Below are 19,746 nucleotides of genomic sequence, written 5' to 3'. Positions count from 1 at the left end.
TATTAGACCAGCTGAGGAGGTTAGATCAAGATAAAATGCAAGCTTCTGTTTGTCTTTCAACTTAGTTTAAAAAAAAAACTTTTTATGGAAATCTGAAACATAACAAGTTTGTTAAATTTTTGATAGGAAAAGTTGAGAAGAAAACTAAAACCTCTTTAATATTATATTTAAAAATGCCTGCAGACTAATCTTTTAAGACAATTCACTAGCTATAGCAAACTATCAAAAAACCTCAGAAAATCTACAATAGTAAACTATCCCTTATAACAGACTATTTCTTGTTCCCAATGAGTTTGTTATAGTGATACTTGACTGTAAGAAGACTGTTCCAATGGCTACCAATAGAGAATGAACAAAGAGGAAAAAAAAAAATTTTCTGTGAATTTGAAATATAATTATGTTGACTAATCTTTGCATGTATCCTAACAGATTCAGCAGAAAGTGGTAAAGGTTATTGATGCCAATTCATCAGGAACCATGAAAGTAACAAAAAATGACTGCAACAGAAAAATAATTGATCAAAGAGAATAGAATGAACTTGTGAGATACAGGTCAGTTACTGATCAATATAACTGTTCTATTTTGTGTGAAGAGAAGAATTTTAGTTAGTGCATGGGGTACCCCCCCCCCTAGATTTTTTATTTTTTATTTTTTTTTAACAGCCTGTAACTTTTCCTCACTGCAGGGATAAAGGCCTCTCCCATTGCAGGCAGGTTGGGTCTACTTCTCCCATGGTGACCCCATTCCACTTTGGGAGGGTGTTTATTCACTTGTATGAATGTATGAAGGTGGAAGACAATCACAAACATCCATGCCTACATGGGATATCAGAACAATATTCAATTTGTGGTTTGTATAAGGTTAATAGCACTGGGCAACAAATTTCAAAGTGATGAATACATACATTGTTTGCTGGTTGGTTATTATAATAATGAATGATTTAGCTCTTAAGAAAGAGTTAATGAGTTGCATATAAGGATTTAGATATTTTGATTTCAAACAAATAAAAGTTCAGGAATCATACCAGTGTAAGCTGTGTTTGGAATTATGACTGAAGCAGATAAGGCTACAAAGGACAGCATATAATGTCTGCAAATTGTATGTGCTATCTTCTGTCTAGTTAGCTTGTTTTTCAGGATGAATAAAAAAAAACATCTGCATGGGTGGTGGGCAGGAAAGTGAAGATTAAAATTTAGCATGGAGAAATGGAAGCATACACAATTCTATAAGGCAGCAGCACTGGATATAAGTTCAATGCATATTCTTTAGAAAGAGTTAAAGAACTGAATAAATGATTTTGCTATCCATCAAACAGATGGGATACAAGCAAAGTGTAGTTTGAATCTCAATGCAAGAAAAGTAGTTTATGAATGTCTTCAGATGATGGGCAAAATTTATTGCCCACTGTGAAACCACCAGCTGTTTAAAGCCTCCTATAAGAAGAGTGCTGCATAACACAGCTGAAGTATATTAGTGCTGTGTTTCCAGATTAGACTTAGTCCACCCACAGTACTAATATACTGTTGTAGTATATTAGTGCTGTGGGCAGACTAAAAAAACAGTAGATGTATTTTGCTGTTGATATTTTTGTGTTTGTTCAATAAAAAGAGAGAGAGAGAGAGAGAGACAAATCCACTGGTGAATTAAAAAACTACATAACTGCCAAGTGTAGAAAACTAGAAAATTCAATAATCTTAAAATACACAAATAAGGAAAAACAATGCTGTAAACTGTGTTGCTATTACTTGTTATTTATAAAGCCTGCTTGGTTACTGCGCCTTTGAAATACCATTATTCTAATTAGCGGTGCGCACTTTCTCTCTCGTAACCTTTCTTGCTTATACTATTGCGTACCATGCTTATCTACCTTTCGCACTACGAGTCACCTATGGATACTAGAAAATTTATTTTTATTGAGACTGCACCACTAATATCTTTTAATTGGCATAAAACTCAGCTGGTTGATTTCTCTCTCTCTTTCTGTAACACAAATTCCTTCAGTAAAGCTTTACACAACAGTCGTGGTCTATTTGCACTTAACTATATGCTTCGGCTATCTCACTTAGTTTCCTGCTCACAAGTCCGATATTTTTTTTTAGGAACAGTGCATTGTAAATTAAACAGTCAGGTGGCACTCTATAGACATATAATTAAAACACATTTATTTACATTTAAAATAAAGTACATTAAATAAGCGATAGGGAGGTTACTCTTCTCTACCTATCCTTTTGGTATAAAGAAACAAACTTTCTCTTTTCAATATTAAATGACTAAACAGTATATTTACTCTGTTACTTCTCTGCTTAAGAAAACCAAACTTCCGAGTCTAATTTACTCATAAAGAAATTAACTAGCTATGGCAAGTTATCTTACAATTTATATTCTAACAACAAATCAGAGGACTCTCTTATAGCTATTTCTTATCAGTCCATCTATGACATATCTCCTAGATTACAAAAAGAATGCACATTAAAGTGTTGTGTCCCATTTTATTGATTATTTTTCTATCTAGTGAAATTCTGCTTAAATATGTTCAACTATTATCTATGCACGAGATATCACCAAAAATACAAACATTTAAGTTATTTCTCCCATTAGTGTCCCTAATATTTATATTATACTGCGCCTTTTGGGACATTTAGTTTGAGATATTAAATACAAAAACAAGGAGAAAGTACTAAAATATGTCTGAATGTGAAACAATATTGCAGTCGTGACACTTTATCTCGTTTTTTTTACACATTAATTTCCCGCATGATTAAGTTTGTACGTTTTTCAAGTGGTGCATTGGGCAATTTCAGACAACTGTTTTATCAATGAACAAAGGTTTATTAAACTCATTAGTATGGTACAATTCCATTAATATATATAACTCAATTCAATACTAAGAAAACATTTACAAATTAACATTAGCTTATCACAAGTAATTTGGCTATGATCCTATATGGGTATTATGATCATGCCGCCATAACAAATTCAACACATAAAATTGTATGTGTAATCCCAGATCTAATTAACACCTTAGTTAACCCTATATTAGTCTGAATATACTATATGCTGTAGCACCTGGACATATGTGATCAACTCACTCTATTTAACTATTTAAAACTATGTAGATTAAATTATCCTTTTACTGTGTTAACACATAACCTTGACATTTAAAACTTTCCTATACGTTATAATACACATGCATAATTCTCAGGACACATGAATTACTTATATAATATTAATATTAACAAGTATATTTTCATTATAATCAGTCATGTACTAAAGTCCTAGTATAAATTTCCTTAGTCTCTTCAACAGTTCAATAATAGAATAATGATAACAATTACAGACGATTTTCAGTTAACACGAGATTTTACAGTACCTTTTTCTCTTGAGTTTTCTATATTGGCCTCTACCTTTTTTCCGATTGAACTATCCTGGTATGATCTCTCCTATAATCTGTTACTCCTAAGTGTCTTTTGGCATTGAACTGTGCTTATGCAATCTTTACTTTCATAGTTGAATTAATAACACACTTTAGAATCATCTATACCATGGCTGTGAAACTCACCACGTGGACACCGACTTCTTTACAGATTTCCTTTTTTCGTAGTTGTCACTGGACGATGAAACACATAGAATATACCTTCTTTCCTTTGGCTAAATGGCATTCCTCATTTCTTACCATAGGAAATACGGAATCCCGTTCACTTTTGTTTCCTTGTTGTGACGACGGAGATAACTCCAATCCCGCCACTCAGGAAAACCACGTGAAACCTATACGGAGGAGCTCGTGAAGAAACTATCCGGGGAAAAAAGCCTCCTTTGGGGGGGGGGGGGGTTTCCTAACCCTTTTATACCTTGATCCCTAACAGGACCTTCTTTAATTTCTTTTCTCTGCCCCTTACTTGATTCGACTTCACCGACCAATTAGGGTGGCGTTTTTCTGCCAAACATCCTTTGGTCGGCGAGCCCGTGACGATGTCTCAAATCGGGAATTGACCCTGAGCGATAGCCTGTCGTTTTTCTTTTGCTAGCCTCTAAATTAATCCCCTTTCCAAATTTTCTAGGAATTTGCTTCATTTTTTTATCTCTAGCCTCTCACATATAATTCCTTATGACTAATCTTTTCTGTCTTACTTAGCTAATTTTTTTTTTATATCACAACACTAATATATTCCATCTTTTATTAGTTAGTTCAACAAACGCCCTTTTTTTTTCTTATATATTTTACTTGGATGCAAGAATATTTTCTTTCTTTAAATAATTTGCATATTAGCTCTTATACAGGGGTTTTATTTTATTTTCTCTTCATGTTACACCATGATAGCTGGGAATTCTACATTCTTAAGGTATCAGGGTGTAACAAAAGGAACTAATACACTTACAGAGGCTCTTAGTCATGACACCTTCCAAAAGTCCTGCATCAAAGTCTCCATGGTTTTTCTCTCATCTCAGGCCTTAGGTTTCCGTCTGGAGAGTCTTGTTTCAGGGGACGCTTTGTCGAAAAATCAGCGGGTGTTGGAGTGCAATCTTCCCGGTGCTCAAAAGTTCAGGCAAGAAGTTTCAGCATTCAGGCTTGAAGATCGTTCTGCGGATTTTGGCTTCAGTTGACTTCCCGCAGCACTAGGACATTTGACCGGCACTTGGCATCACATCGGCTGTTCTCCCAATTTAGTTCTGGTTCTCCGCTGACTGCCTATAGCTCTCTTCGGCAACAGTGCTTCGCCTCTGCTCTCCTCTGTCAGCAACTGGGCCTCACATCTTCTCTCTCGGCAACTGGACCTGGACACTCCTCTCGATGTTTGGCTCAGTCCCCTTTTATTGTCGCCTTCTCGGGACATTGCACCAAGGGTTGTAAACCCCGAAGAAATCAGCAGTTCTTGATCTTTTTGATACGGCTGACCCGTTCTTTCTTCTCCTCCATGTACTCTTTTTTTTTTCTTGTCTTGTCGGGCAGCAGAAACTTCTCTGAAACTAGCGGACCTCTTTGATACTAGCTTTGAAGGTGTTCATGCGCAGAGCTTGTAAGCAACTTTCTCATGCCTTCATATAGAGCTATTATACAAAGTTCTGGTGGCAAAACATTGCCTTTGTTTTTGACATTCTAAAATATTCTTGTTAAAGGAGTAAATGCAGTTAATTCCCATAGGGTTATTTACAATAATATCTAGCATAAAATATACAGAGACAAACAATGTTATTTTTGTAACATTCTCATGGGACTTGACCTCTGTAAAAATCGATGTAAAGTGCTTTGGTATTTCCAAGCTACATCGAGTTTTTACAATGCTTTTTAAAATTAATTCATATTCTGATTAACATGTTAAAATTTTAAAAGATCACTAGATTTAAGAGAGCATAACAAAGATTATTTTGGAAATGTAAAGGACATCTTTGTAACCTTAAATGGTGATATTAAAAGAGCATCCGTTGATTTTACAACTGCAACAACAATGATATTTATATATAAAATGGGAATGAAAAGCAATCACAGAAATATAAAGTCATCACTGAACATTCAAAGATCATCTTTGAATGTTCAGTTCTCAAAAATACAGTAGAGTGTGTGTGTGTGTGTGTGTGTGTGTGTGTGTGTGTGTGTGTGTGTGTGTGTGTGTGTGTGTGTGTGTGAGAGAGAGAGATAGCGTATATTTCCTTAAATTCTTAAATTCAAAATAAAAAGAAAACATCAAAACTAATCTCAGTAAACTTTGCACACAGGTTCGTATCCCAGGATATCTCATATGCAACTTTTCTTCTAAATCACTTTTTTAAACTCATTTGACCCATTAAGAAATTGGGTTTTCAAAGACTTTAAACAAAATATAAATATTTAATCTACATAAAATGCAAGTATAAATGTATATAATGTACAAAATGTTTTTTTTTTTTTAAATGTTGAGTCCATACGAGAGGGTGGTTGATCAACCTATAGTACTGTATATGAATAGTGGGTTGGGAAAGGAGGTGCATTTGATTTAAATGACTGTATATTGTATTCCTTGGGGAACATCAGAGAGAGAGAGAGAGAGAAGATTGTTCCACAATGTAACAGGGATGAAAGAGGGGGAAAAGAAATTTGTTTTGTCAGTTTCAATGTGTTGAGCAGCAGCTGCACGTGTTCCAACGGGCTTAGTACTAAGTAGGGGAATTATTGATGCTATTTCAGATGAACATTTGTCATGGAAATATTTATAGAATACACATATTGCAGAAACCAAATGTCTGTGTGAAAGCGGGAGGAGTGAGTTGGTAAGAGATGGGTCGTTAATAAATCTGATTACTCTCCTCTGTACTGAAACAAGCATTTTGAGGGAGTTCTTAGGAGCGCACTCCAAATGTGAGAGCAGTATTCGATAGCTGGGTTTGTGATTTGTATAAGGTTAACAGTTATTCAGAGGTGAAGTAATGTTTTGAATGAAAGAGAAATCATCCAAGTTTTTTAGAAGCTGAGGATGCAATGGTTGTGATATGGTTATGCCAGGAGAGGCTTGAAGTCAGGGTAATTTCAAGAGAAATCTCATTTTGTCTGGAAATTTGGGTGTTGTCAAAAATAATACTGGGAGAAAATGATTTTTTTTGTGAGAAATAAGACACTGGGTTTTACTAGCATTAAAATTGATGAGGTTATCTGAACCCCACTGGATTCCATACTGATGGCTTGGAGATCAGAATTGAGGGCAGCCGTGGTTGATGTTCTGTAGGTTGAGATGAGTTGTGTAGAGTAAGGTTTATCAAATGAAATGGAGGAGTGCAATGTGCTGTCATCTGAAAAACTGTGTATTGGGTTGGAGGTCAACTGAAGTAGGTCATTTGATATATAGCAGAAAGAGGGTTGGTGAGAGGATAAGGAACTATCTACCATCACATATAGTGTGTGTGTCCAGACAGAAAGCTGGCAATCCAAATACAGAAGTCCTGAGACAGATCAAATGATGGAAGTTTGCTTAGTAAGCCTTTGTGCCAGACATGGTGTCATGAATCTCAAGTACACTACTTAAGATTCATGACATTTGTCCAGAGATGGGTGACATATGTGAGCAGATCTCCTGCTGACTGGCAGTGACAAATCCATAATGGTAGTTGTTTATTAGATGGGTGCCTTCAAAATAGTGTAGAAGTTGAGAAGTGACGATTCTCTCCATTACTTTCCATTTTCTCCATGAGTGAGCTAGGGCAGTAGTTAGATGGCAGTGATCTGTCGCCCTTCTTGGGAATGGGTTGAATATAGGCCAATTTCCAGGATATGGGACAGATACCAGTGGAGTAAGGAAATATATAAAGGGACACAGAATAGGAGTCAGTTCTGGTGCACAAACCTTCAGGACAATTGGAGGAATGCAATAAGGGCCAGGAGACTTTTTTGTGTCTAATTCGGACAGTATTTTTCTGGTCTCTTTCTGGCAAAAGGATATATGGGGCATTGTATGTTGGGCATCTGGAATAGTTTGGGGCATTTGCCATTGTCATTTGTGCATGCATTGGAAGAAAAGTGTGAAGCCAGGAGATTGGCTTTTTCTGTGAGTGATGATGAAATAGAGCCATCTGGGTATGATAGGGTGGGAATAGTGTTGGGTAAAAGTTACATCCAACTGCTTTGGCAAGAGACCAAAAGGCTAGGTTGCTGTTTGGACAAGCTGCAAGTTTCCTGCTTTTTGCTCTTTGGAACTCTGTTTTGGAAGCATTGATAGTTTTCTTCTATCTATTTTGGGCTTGAGTATAAGCACTAAAGGAGGATGGGGGTTCTTGATGTATTAGGGAATGGCAGTTCAGAGAAATGAGGAGAATGTATGTTTCCATGCCATTGAGGATTCTTTTGGTGATACGTTTGGTGCATATGTTTGGGTTAGAAGGCTAAAAGCAATAATCCAACCACGGGAATGAGACATAGAAATCTCGGAGGCTGTCCCACTCGGCATGGTTATAATGCCAAACTTACTACTCTTGTATGGGAGTGGCTGTGTTGTTGCATGTAGGAGGAGATGAGCACTAGATTCTGGTCAGAATTACCTAAGGTGTCTACTACATTCACTGTGTATTTGGAAGGGTTGTTGGTGAAGAAGAAATCTAGGGTGTTTGGGGAGTGGTTTGGGTTATCTGGTATTCTGATTGGCATAAGTTGTGAATAAGTTGTGTAAGGTCATTAGTGATGGCAAACAGAATTACCTAAGGTGTCTACTACATTCACTGTGTATTTGGAAGGGTTGTTGGTGAAGAAGAAATCTAGGGTGTTTGGGGAGTGGTTTGGGTTATCTGGTATTCTGATTGGCATAAGTTGTGAATAAGTTGTGTAAGGTCATTAGTGATGGCAAACATTTTCAGCATCTCTGCCTGCAAGATCTGCACAACCGGAGGTGGAAAGCCAGTTGGTGTGGTAGACATTAAAATCTCCTAGGAGGATGATTTTGCTGTTGGGAAAGTGGGACTGGAGAAAATAAATTTTTAAGGAGAGGAAATTAAAAGAGTTCAGAAGGGTTGGTGGCATTAGGGGATTGATAGAGAAAGGAAATGAATTTGACAGAGTTGGGAAGGGATATTTTCAACCAAAGAAGGTCAAAGTGGGGATTCTAGGTTGGATACTTTCTGGTAAGGTGAGCTCCGAGCAGATTTACCCACAAATGCCACCCTTGGGTTAAAAGGAGTTAAAGAGTGTGTAGTTTGGAAAGCTGAAATGAATAGTGGTGCTGGGGGAGGGGTGAAATTTGAATTTTTGCCAAAAACATTATGGAAATGGATTTTATGCAGTTACTAAGGGATAACTACCTGAGACAGCATGTAATGAAGCATACTAGGGATTTGAGAGTGCTCGACCTAGTAATTGCATCTGAGAATTAGACTGTAATGAATATGACCACTTTGCCACCAATTGGTGAGAGTGATCATAAGGTCTTGACCTGGGAGGTGATTAAATGTGTGAAATTTTCAATTAAGACAGGGTACATGTGGAATTACTGGGCTGGTAAGTATGACAAGCTTAGGAAATTGCTTGGTTCAGTGCCATGGCATGTAAAACTGCAAAGGCTGGATGTTGATAATGCATGGGAAGTGGTTAAGAAGCGTTTGCAGGAGGTAATGGTTGACTGCATACCTAGAGTCTGGATAGTAAATCAAGTGGGGTTAAATGGATGAATAACCCCATTAAGCTTGAGCTGCAAAGAAAGAAACAACTGTGGAGGGAATTTTAGGAGAAAGGTGACCTGCAGGCAAACGAAAAGTATAAAGCACAGGCCAGAAGGGTAACTAGTTTGGTAAGAAAAGCAAAAGCAGATTATGAAAGGAAATTAGCAATGCAAGTTAAAGAGAATCCCAAACAATTTTTTCGATATGCTGTAAGTAAAAGAAAAAATGTATATGGCAGAATGATTTTAAGGAATGCTGATAGTAGGGAGGTAACTGAATCAATTGAAATAGTGGAATCACTGAGCAAGCACTTTGCAAGAGTATATCATCCAGGCGGTGATATTGCAGGAATGAAGGAACCAAACCAATAGCTTTTACAGAAATTGAGGTGAATGAAATGGAGGTGAATAGTCTATTACAAAACCTCAATGTGAATACACCTGTGGGATTGAATGGTATACCAGCTCGGATCTTACGTGAAGAAGCAAAAAAATTGTCAGTGCCCTTGACCATTTTGTTTAATTTGAATCTCAGATCTGGGTTAGTCCTGAGAGAGAGAGGGGGGGGGGGGTGGAAGGAGGGGAAAATATTGCATAAAGGAGGCTCCAAGACTGCTATTGCAAATTACCGACCGATCAGCATATCAGCAGTCGTTGTCAAGGTTTTGGAGAAAGTAGTCAAGAGAAAAATACAGGAATGGATAGATGATAATGGGATACTGTATGGGGGACAGCATGGTTTTGTGAAGGGTAGATCATGCCTCAGTAACTTGTTCACGTTTTATAACACAGTGACAGCTGAACTGGATAAGGGTAATGGGTTTACAGTGATACTGCCGGACCTTGCTAAGGCCTTTGACAGGATACCACATGGAATTCTAATCAGTAAATTGCAGCATATGGGGATGGATACAGGGTTGGTGAGATGGATAGGAGGGTGGTTGATGGAGAGATATCAGAGAGTGGTTTATTCAGGAGTAGAGTCCAAAAGAATGCCTGTGACTAGTGGTGTGCCGCAGGGTTTTGTTCTTGGACCACTGCTGTTTAATTTGTTCATCAATGATATAGGAAAGGATCTGAGAGGAACTGTTCATTTGTTTGCTGATGATGCAAAGTTGGGTAGAACAATAGTGAATCCACATGATGTCAAAATTTTGCAGGATTATTTGGATAGATTGGAAGACTGGGCTAAGAGAATGAATGTCAGTTTAATGTGGCAAAGTGTAAGGTTATTTTGGGGTGAAAAGAATAGCAGCAGTATACCGCATTGGTGGAACTGTGCTCCAGGAGATTGACGAGGTCAGGAAATTGAAGTTTAGGGGGCACTGCAAAAGTGACTAAATCAATTCATCAGATCACTTGGTTACTGATAGAATACTTTGATGAGCAGAGACAAGCAAGTTATTGGTCCTCCTTATCGAGCCTTGATAAGACCCTATCTTGACTACTGTGCCCAGATTGCCAGGGTTTCTTCTTGATGGTGAGGAGGTAGAGAGGATCCAATAGAGGCGAGTGATCAAAATGATAGCTGGTCTATGCAATGAACCTTATGAGAACAGGTTGAAGATCTGTGGGTTGCAGAAATTGGTTGATAGGCAGAAGAGGGGTGATATGATTGAGACATTCAAATTACTGAAAGGATTTTACAAGATTAATTCATAGGAAATTTTTCAGAACAGGTCTGGTGGTGAGAGAACTAGGGGCCATTCATGAAAACTGGGCAAGAGTGTGATTGGCAAGGGTGTTAGAACTAGGTTTTTTGCTTGGAGAGTGGAATAAGCTGCCAGTGTCTGTTGTGGGTGCCATGACTGTGAATGAGTTCAAAGTATGATAGATACTGTGTGGATGCTGAATAGTTGTTCTGAACATGATGTTCAGGGCCTCCCTCGATGAGTCTGACTCCTTGGAGTTGCCCGTAATAATAATAATTATTATTCTCAACCATTTCTCAAGCCTGCCCCCCTTATATTTTCATAACTGATGTCATACTTATGCACATGATATTCCAGCCATATAAACTTCCCCCCCACCCTTAAGCATCTCTTGCTTAATCAGACTGCACATCCACTTCACTTCTATCCTATTTATTCTTTGAACTCTTATGATACTGCATCGTTTCAGTTTTTCTTTTTAAATGCTTCCAATAAACTGCCAATATCCATACTGTCTGGGAGAAAAACTAAATAAAAAAAATATATATATATATATATATATGTATAAAGATTCTTAAATTCATTCTAATTGTAAAGTCTTATGCAAACTTTCCAAAGCAAATCCTGTCATCCCCTTCCTTACTCTCTCTTCTTATTTCTTCCTTGGTTACATAGTTACTGATGCTCTCAGAGTCCAACTGTCAATACTCCCATAATTTCCTTGCTATGCACATGCAGTCAACTATGTGCAAGCAGGATTAATAATGGTTGCCACACTGTCATTAGGGAAAAGTGTCTTTCGAGACAAAAAAAAAACCAGGTATTACTGTATAGCATTTACAAATTCAGGAAACTGAATAAAATCACTGATATTTCTAGTAAGTACAATTTAATCTAATGAACTGTTCATTTTCTAAATATATCAATCTTTAATCATGCATGTAGCAACTGACAACGTGTAGTTATGAAAATCAAAATTAATAAGAATTCCCATCTGAATGTAAATGGAAATTATGATTATTTCTACACCTGTCCATACTAAAAAAACTTAAAGAGTACCTTAAGTTCGTGCTGTTAGCCTAGTGGCTGTGCGCTTTGCAACCATATGCCTGGGGAAGGAGTGTCCTGGGTTCGATTCCCGGCCGTGACGTGAGGAGCTGAAAGATCTTCCTCAGCCATAGTCAAGTTAGCAGGTGTTGGGTGTGGACAGCAGAGTTTTTTTCCCAGTTTATCCTGGGGTTTTTCATCCCACAAAGCAGGCAAACCGGCCTTGAGAACTCAACACTACAGGACAGAGGATACACTGGGGCGTAGGGCTGACCACCCTATCCTGGGAATGGTTTGAGGTCTGATTAATAAAACCCTCGACACCGCAAGGTAAAAGAGGGTATAAAAAAGATGAGATGATGAAGAGTACCTTAAAAAAAACTTAAAGAGTACCTTACTTTCTACAATATTAACCATGATGTTTCCAAAAAATTTGTTCAGCTTCAGGAAGTGTGAAACTTAAATTACTCACCTAATGTGGTTAATGCTTCCAATGATAATTTATGTAGTGCTTTTTTAGACCTCAACCTGCTCTTTCCCAGACAAAAATTATTGTGTCACATATATAGGTGACCTCCCCCATAGATGATATATGTCACCCATAACCTTGAGCCATCACCAATGCACACACACATTCTTTCCTCTGCGCTAGCCTGACTGGCCAAGTGGTTAGTATATCTGCTCTCTGGCCAAGAGGCTGTGGGTTCGAATCCCACCAAGGGCATGAATGCTTGTGATTGTCTTACTAACCATTTATCATATGTGCCGCTGTAACACATATCATGGTGTAGTACGACGTTTTGATGTCTTTGCACCACATTTTAAAATCAAATTAAATCAAAATCTTTCCTCTACATCTGCCTATATAGTATGGAACAGGTTGCCACAGATACACATGTAATTCAATGTGAAATGGGCTACTTGGTACAGAGAGGTAAATACAGCATAATATCACAAGTACTATCACAAGATAAGCAAGTTGACCTTAAATAACACAAAATTTTTAAATCCTGGAATTTACTATATAACAAAAGTGTATAAAGTTCACTTTTTTTAATGTCATAATTGTTAAGGAAGTTTACCTTCTGTCTCCTATAGATAATCCAGATAAAAACATATTCATTTTTTTATTGGGATGGGGAAGATTCACAGAATTTGTACGACGTAAATGTGACAACTGTGTACTCTCATTGCCTACAAAGAAAAACCACAATAAAAGAAATGTAGCATTTTTCATGTCAGCAAATTAATTTGCATTGGAATGTTAGAAAAATATGTAATATATAATAAAACCTATTTCACTAAGGCTTTCCAATACTGAAAAAATTTAAATATACCTTTCTATATGGATATATCATGGTACAATTGACTCTCACTGTAACCAATGCCATTATAACAAATACACTAACTATAACAAACTACAAAAAAACTCCCAAATGAAGCCCTCTAGGCACACATTTATTCTAAAGGAAGAAAGAGTACTATAGCAAACTAGCACTATAACAAACTATTTGTTTGTCCCTCGAAGTTATCTTGAGTGAGAATAGACTGTACTGGCACAAAAGTTTTAGCATGGACTAGAATTATGCATTAAAAAAAAAAAGTATTAGTTTTGTTAATAGCAAATTCTACATGAGAGGAAGTTTAACCTATAACATATTATAGTGAACCCCCCCCCCCCCCTGCCCAACTCTCTTTTTGGTCTTTCCTTCTATGAATTCTGGTCTCTCAGCATCAGGCAGCATGCTTAACAACCATAATGAATATTAACTACACAGATAAAGCCAATTAACCACAGTCTATCAGCTCAGTTCCAGAGTCATCTTCAGAATAGAAATCATAAAGTGATCACCTTCACAAAACATGATACGAAAAATATTAATTCCTAAAGTCCACTCTCCAAACAGACTACAGTAAATATATCACCATTCCTACATATATGTTTCACTCTTCTGGAAAGTTTGCAAAAATCCTAAAAAATCCTAAAATCACCACACCTCATATACAGAGGTGTGGCAATTTAATTCTCAGAATGCATCTGTGAAAAACCTATGTTCGAAACAATACATTAGTGGCTACTGTCACCTTCGAAGTAGTCCCCTTGTGCATTTCTACACTGGTTTAGATGGAGTTTCCATTTTTGGAAACAGGCCTGGAACTCTTTTTCTGGAATACTCTTGAGTTCCATTATGCTGGACAGCGATATCATAAAATCTTTGTCCTTTTTTTTTTTAAATGTTGGGCCCATATACAGGAGGCTGGCTGGTCAACCTATAGTACGTTAGTACTGTATATGGGTGATGGGTTGTGAAAGGAGAAACTTGCTTATATTTGATTTGAACGCCTGTATATTGTATTCCTTGGGAAATACATCAGGGGGAAGACTGTTCCACAGTACTGCAGTAGCAGGGATGAATGAGGAGGAGAAGAAACTTGTTCTGTGGGTTTCGAGGTGTACTGTAAAAGGATGTTGGGCAGCAGCTGTACGTGTTCCAATGGACTTAGTACAGGGTGGGGGAATTATTGATGCTGTTTCAGATGAACCTTTCCCGTGAAAGTATTTATAGAATATACAGATTGCAGAGACCGTCTATGTGAAAGTGTGTGTGTGGGGGTGGGGGGTGGGGAGTTGGTGAGGGATGGGTCATTTATTAGTCTAATTGCTCTCCTCTGTATTGAGTCAAGCATTTTGAGGGAGCTTTTTGGAGCCCCACTCCAGATGTGAGAGGTGGGCAGATTTGTGCATATTTAAAACTGTATAGTGTTAACAGCTGTTTAGAGGTGAAATAGCATCTTGAACGAAAGAGAAACCTAGTTTTTTGGAAGCTGAGGATGCAATGGTTGTGATGTGTTTATGCCAGGAGAAGCTTGATGTCAAGGTATTCCAAGAAGAGAAATTTCGTCTTGTCTGTGAATTTGAGTGTTATTGAAAACAATGCGGGGAAAAATGGTTCTTTTTTGTGAGAAATAAGACATAACTGGGTTTTACTAGCATTGAAGTTGACAAGGTTGTCTGAGCTCCATCGGAGGATCACTTGGAGGTCGGAATTAAGGGCAGTGGTGGTTGATGTCCTGTGGGTTGAAGTGAGTTGTGTAGGGTAGGATTTGTCAAATGAAAGGGAGGAATGTAGTGTGCTGTCATCTGCAAAACTGTGTATTGGGTTAGTGCAGTCTTTAATTTTGGAAACAGACAGAAATCTCAGTGAGCTAAGTCGGGTGAATAAGCAGGATGACCTAATTCAGTAATCGATTTTTTGGCCAGAAACTCTTTCACGATGAATGCACTATGGCTTGGCACCTTGCCGTGATGGATGATCCACTTGTCAGGCCATAATTCATGTCCTTTTCTCCGAACAGAATCTCATAATCTTTTCAGCACCTCTACATAGCATTGTTGGTTGACCATTTGTCCCTGTTCAATAAATTCATAGCGGACTATCCCCTTGTGATCAAAGAAACACACCAGAATGGTTTTGAACTGTGAACATGACATGCGTGCTTTTTTCCGACATGGTGAACTCGGGGGTTTTCCCACTGCATGCTCTGGCATTTTGTTTAAGGATCATACTGGAAGCATCAGGTTTCAGTAATTACTCTGGAAACGTGCTTATTTGCAGAAAGATCAGTTGCAACTTGAAGCTGACGCTGCTTATGTTCGTCTATCAAGATCTGATGCACAAACTTTGAAAATCTTTCGCATACTCAATTCTTCATTTAAAATTACCCTGACCGTTTCTCGATTCATTTGCAATTCCTCAGCCATTAATCACACACTTAATCGTCTGTCAGACTGTACCAAATCTCACGCTCTGTTCACATTTACATTCATCATTTTTGTTTTTGGCTGTGCATTTCTTGGGTTGTTGGTCACATCTCGCCCACCTTTGAATCTATGCCACTAAAAGACACTTGACTTTTTCAGAGCATCCACACTATATGCCACTTTCAACAGCTCCAACATTTCAGTAGAAGTTTTGTCAATTTTCACACAAAATTTGATGTTAACACACTGCTCCAAAGTTTACATGGAGATCTCTATTGATTGTGCAATAGTCAACTAGCAAATGGCTCTATCGGCTTGAGGTTTATGCACGATTAGTTAAAACATGTACAAAGACAATTACTCATGTGGACGTTCCGGGAATTAAATTGTGATATGTCATACAAAGAACTGGCATTCATTCTCTTTATGATCAGCTACAGCCCCTAGATCTGCTGGTATCCACCAAGTACCTTGTAGCTGTCATGTGTCCATGGCAAAAGAGACAGGAAAGCAAAATCTTCAAGAATAAAGATTACATCTTGCACTACTACTATGGCTTGTCAGGACTTACAAAATCAAGATTTCTGCTACAGGATGATATACTGAAAAAAATACATCTATGCATTTGCTATGGCAAAATTCCTGGAATCTGCTTCTGCTTTAAAAAAGTAACTAAACCTCATCAAATCTGGTACATAAAACTGCTTTACATTAGGAAAATGCCCATTTTCAGACCATCAGTGCAATGGCCAAGGGCCAATTCAAGTCAACTAGGTGGTGCAATTTAGAACTTTAAGTCCAACTTTGTTTCTCTATTTCAGTCTCACATACTCATGTAGTGCCTACGAATATGAATATAATAAATTTAGTTTAATCCTTTATCCAAGTGTAAGCAAACAAAGTTTGCACCTGAAAATATCTTTGGGACTGAGGTAAGGTGGTGCAACACCAGGAAACTCCAAGCAAAGGTGGACCAAGCTCTCATTACACCTTGTCTCAGTATCTCCCATAAACCAAAGCACATCTCCTTGCAGACATGTATAATGATATGCATTAAGGGAAGAGCCACTATCCAGACCGGTTTCGACCTTTATCGAGGTCTCGTCAGTGGGAGGCAGACCCAAATGTGGAGATACTAAGGCAGAAGCAATAGGAGAGGTCATAGTTACCCATACGAGTTGCCAACAGGTGTACATACCACCTTATTATTGAATTACTCTGGATTTAGAGAAAGATGTTGGAAGTTTATTTTGCACTTGGTTAGACTATAATAAATTTAGTTTAATCCTTTATCCAAGTGTAAGCAAACAAAGTTTGTGCCTGAAAATATCTTCAGGACTGAGGTCAGGTGGTGCATCCCTAGGCAACTCGCAGCAAAGGTGGACCAAGCTCTCATCACTCATTGTCTCAGTAGCTCCCATAATGCAAAGCACATCTCCTTGCAGACACGTATACTGCTATGCATTAAGGGAAGGGCCACTACCGAGACCAGTTTCGACCCTTATTGAGGTCTCGTCAGTGGGAGGCAGACCAAGAGTGGTGATACTAAGGCAGAAGCAATAGAGAGGTCATATTTACCTATACAAGTTGCCAACCAGTGTACCACCTTGGTCCTTCCCTTAATGCATAGCAGTATACAGTCCACAAGGAGATGTGCTTTGCATTATGAGAGATACTGAGACAAGGAGTGATGAGAGCTTGGTCCACCTTTGCTGCGAGTTGCACCACCTGACCTCAGTCCTGAAGATATTTTTAGGCACAAACTTTGTTTACTTACACTTGGATAAAGGATCAAACTAAATTTATTATAGTCTAACCAAGTGCAAAATAAACTTCCAACATCTTTCTCTAAATCCAGAGTAATTCAATAATAAGGTGGTACATCTGTTGGCAACTCCTATAGGTAAATATGACCTCTCCTATTGCTTCTGCCTTAGTATCTCCACGTTTGGGTCTGCCTCCCACTGATGAGACCTCAATAAAGGTTGAAATGGGTCTGGGTAGTGGCCGTTCCCTTAATGCATAGCAGTATACATGTCCGTAAGGAGATGTGCTTTGCATTATGGGAGATACTGAGACAAGGAGTGATGAGAACTTGGTCCACCTTTGCTCGGAGTTGCCTGGTGTTGCACCACCTTACCTCAGTCCTGAAGATATTTTCAGGAGCAAACTTTGTTTGCTTACACTTGGATAAAGGATTAAACTAAATTTATTATAGTCTAACCAAATGCAAAATAAACTTCCAGTACGCGTATGAATCTTTACTTTTATGTTGTTCTCTGATGATGCTAATTAGCATTATAAGGGAACACTTCTAACTTTGATGAAATACTGGAAATAATGATTTTTTTTTTTGGCATATCATCCCTGTTGCCATCTGTAACATGGAATTTCAGAATGAATATATACACAAATCAACATTTGAGATGAAAAGAGAAAACTGAGGTGAGTAGTGAATGAAGAAGCTGATTGTTGAGTAACAGAAATAGGGGAATATTATAAACCAACATCTATGCTCACGGTAGGAATCGAACTCATGATCTGTTTCCAAGAGTAAAAATTCAGTCATCACCACATAAACTTTACTCACCTTGAGTTCCAAAGCTTATGAATGCATCTTGCATTCTCGATGGGATTTGAATTCCAAAGGGTATCATTGTTATTTCGACTGTTAGAAGCACTTATTAGAGTTCCACCTTCATTAACATTTCAAATTCAAGATAAACCTTGTACAAAATGAAATTTATTCATTCATTGGAATAAAGTTCAGTTAAGCTTCTAGTCAATATTCACTAATTTCAGAAGCAAGATAATGTTGCTGAATAAGGTTATTATTGGTAATTCAGCATACAAGTCAGACCTGTTGCCAAGACAGCTTGCTCACATAGTTGCTCTTCTTATTTCTAAATAATTTAGAGTAATTTCTCATCTTATGGTCGTTTACTGATCAAGCATTACCAACAAATTTATACAAATCATAAATCCCTCCAACCATTGAATAATGCTTTTACATTTGGGACAGTGCACCTAAGAGTTATATGAAAATATTTGACTTGGTGCAGGAGAAAATGACCCATCTCTCACCAATTAACTTCCACTTTTTTACAGAGATTTTTAGTGTCTGCTGCTTGAATTTTCTACAAATATTTGCCTAGTTCCTATTAATCAGAACTGGCATCAGTCATTTTCCTTACTCTCCTCGCAATCTATTAAAACACATGTAGCTGCTATTTCCATTCTAAACCCAGAGTAAAATATTCTTTCTCTTCATTCATTTTACCTATTGTTGTCTTTTGGAACAGTATCCTCCTTCGATTTTCTAAAGATTGCTAACTAAAAGTGATCAACCCCCCCCCCCCCCAAAAAAAAAACTGTTTTCCAATGACACTAACATAACATATGAATGGGTTTACAATAATTTACATAAATTGGTTTATGTATGAATGGGTTTACAATAACAAAGACTTGCTACACTCAGCATAACATTTTTAAAAAAGCTTTTTTAATACTAAGTTTTTGGCCATATAACTTACTTGACTAAATTATTGCAATGTTATGTAGTACAGCAAATTAACAATATGGCCATTCGAAGATATTTTGAAATTAGAAAGTACATTTAATGAAATTAATTTTAATACATTTAAGCTACATTACCTAGCTGAGGATAATAAATGTGAGTATTAACTAATCATTACTGGGAAAGCTAACAGGTAGAGAAATTAAATACAGTAACTAAAATTAATAAATTATTGAGATTACCCAGAAATCTGAATACAAATACAATAATTTTTATTCATATTAGGAAAGGTGGATAAGGCTTGATGGGAATATCTGAACAGCATATCAAAATGGAATAAACTTCTAAACCCCAGTTTTTCCTTACAGTGAATCATGTGTGAATGATTAATGATGTCACTCTCAATTTAACTGTCCCTAGAACATGGTTGCAGTAAACATGTTCTTGGCAATACTAGAAGTTTGGCCAGTTAACAAACCAATCAAACTGCTAGCTGGCATGGTTGGCCAATCGGTTAGCATATCCGCTCTCCAGCCAAAAGGCTGCAGATTTGAATCCCACTGTGGGCATGGATGTTTGTGAAAATACTAGTGGCGGTAGTGGGTGGTAGATGGCATTGGTGTAAATGATGATGGTAATTGCGGTTCACTGTAGTTG

At 37.6% G+C, this 19,746-nt stretch overlaps 1 protein-coding gene across 3 annotated transcripts in view; it reads right to left on the bottom strand.

The window, feature by feature from the left end:
- Patronin (calmodulin-regulated spectrin-associated protein patronin) overlaps positions 1–19,746 on the bottom strand; it is a 358,788-nt gene that overhangs the window by 206,175 nt on the left and 132,867 nt on the right. For all 3 annotated transcript variants that reach the window (XM_090407071.1, XM_090407073.1, XM_090407072.1), the window contains exon 11: positions 12,892–13,003. In XM_090407071.1, the coding sequence (XP_090263197.1) occupies positions 12,892–13,003 (112 nt within the window). The remainder of the gene's footprint in view (positions 1–12,891; positions 13,004–19,746) is intronic.

This window comes from Typopeltis vanoorti, chromosome 17 (assembly GCF_054136105.1).
Source record: "Typopeltis vanoorti isolate ZY-2024b chromosome 17, IOZ_Tvanoo_1.0, whole genome shotgun sequence".
NCBI lineage: Eukaryota > Metazoa > Arthropoda > Arachnida > Uropygi > Thelyphonidae > Typopeltis > Typopeltis vanoorti.
The sequence above is the reverse complement of the archived record's forward strand: the minus strand, read 5'-3'. Positions and strand labels throughout refer to the sequence as shown.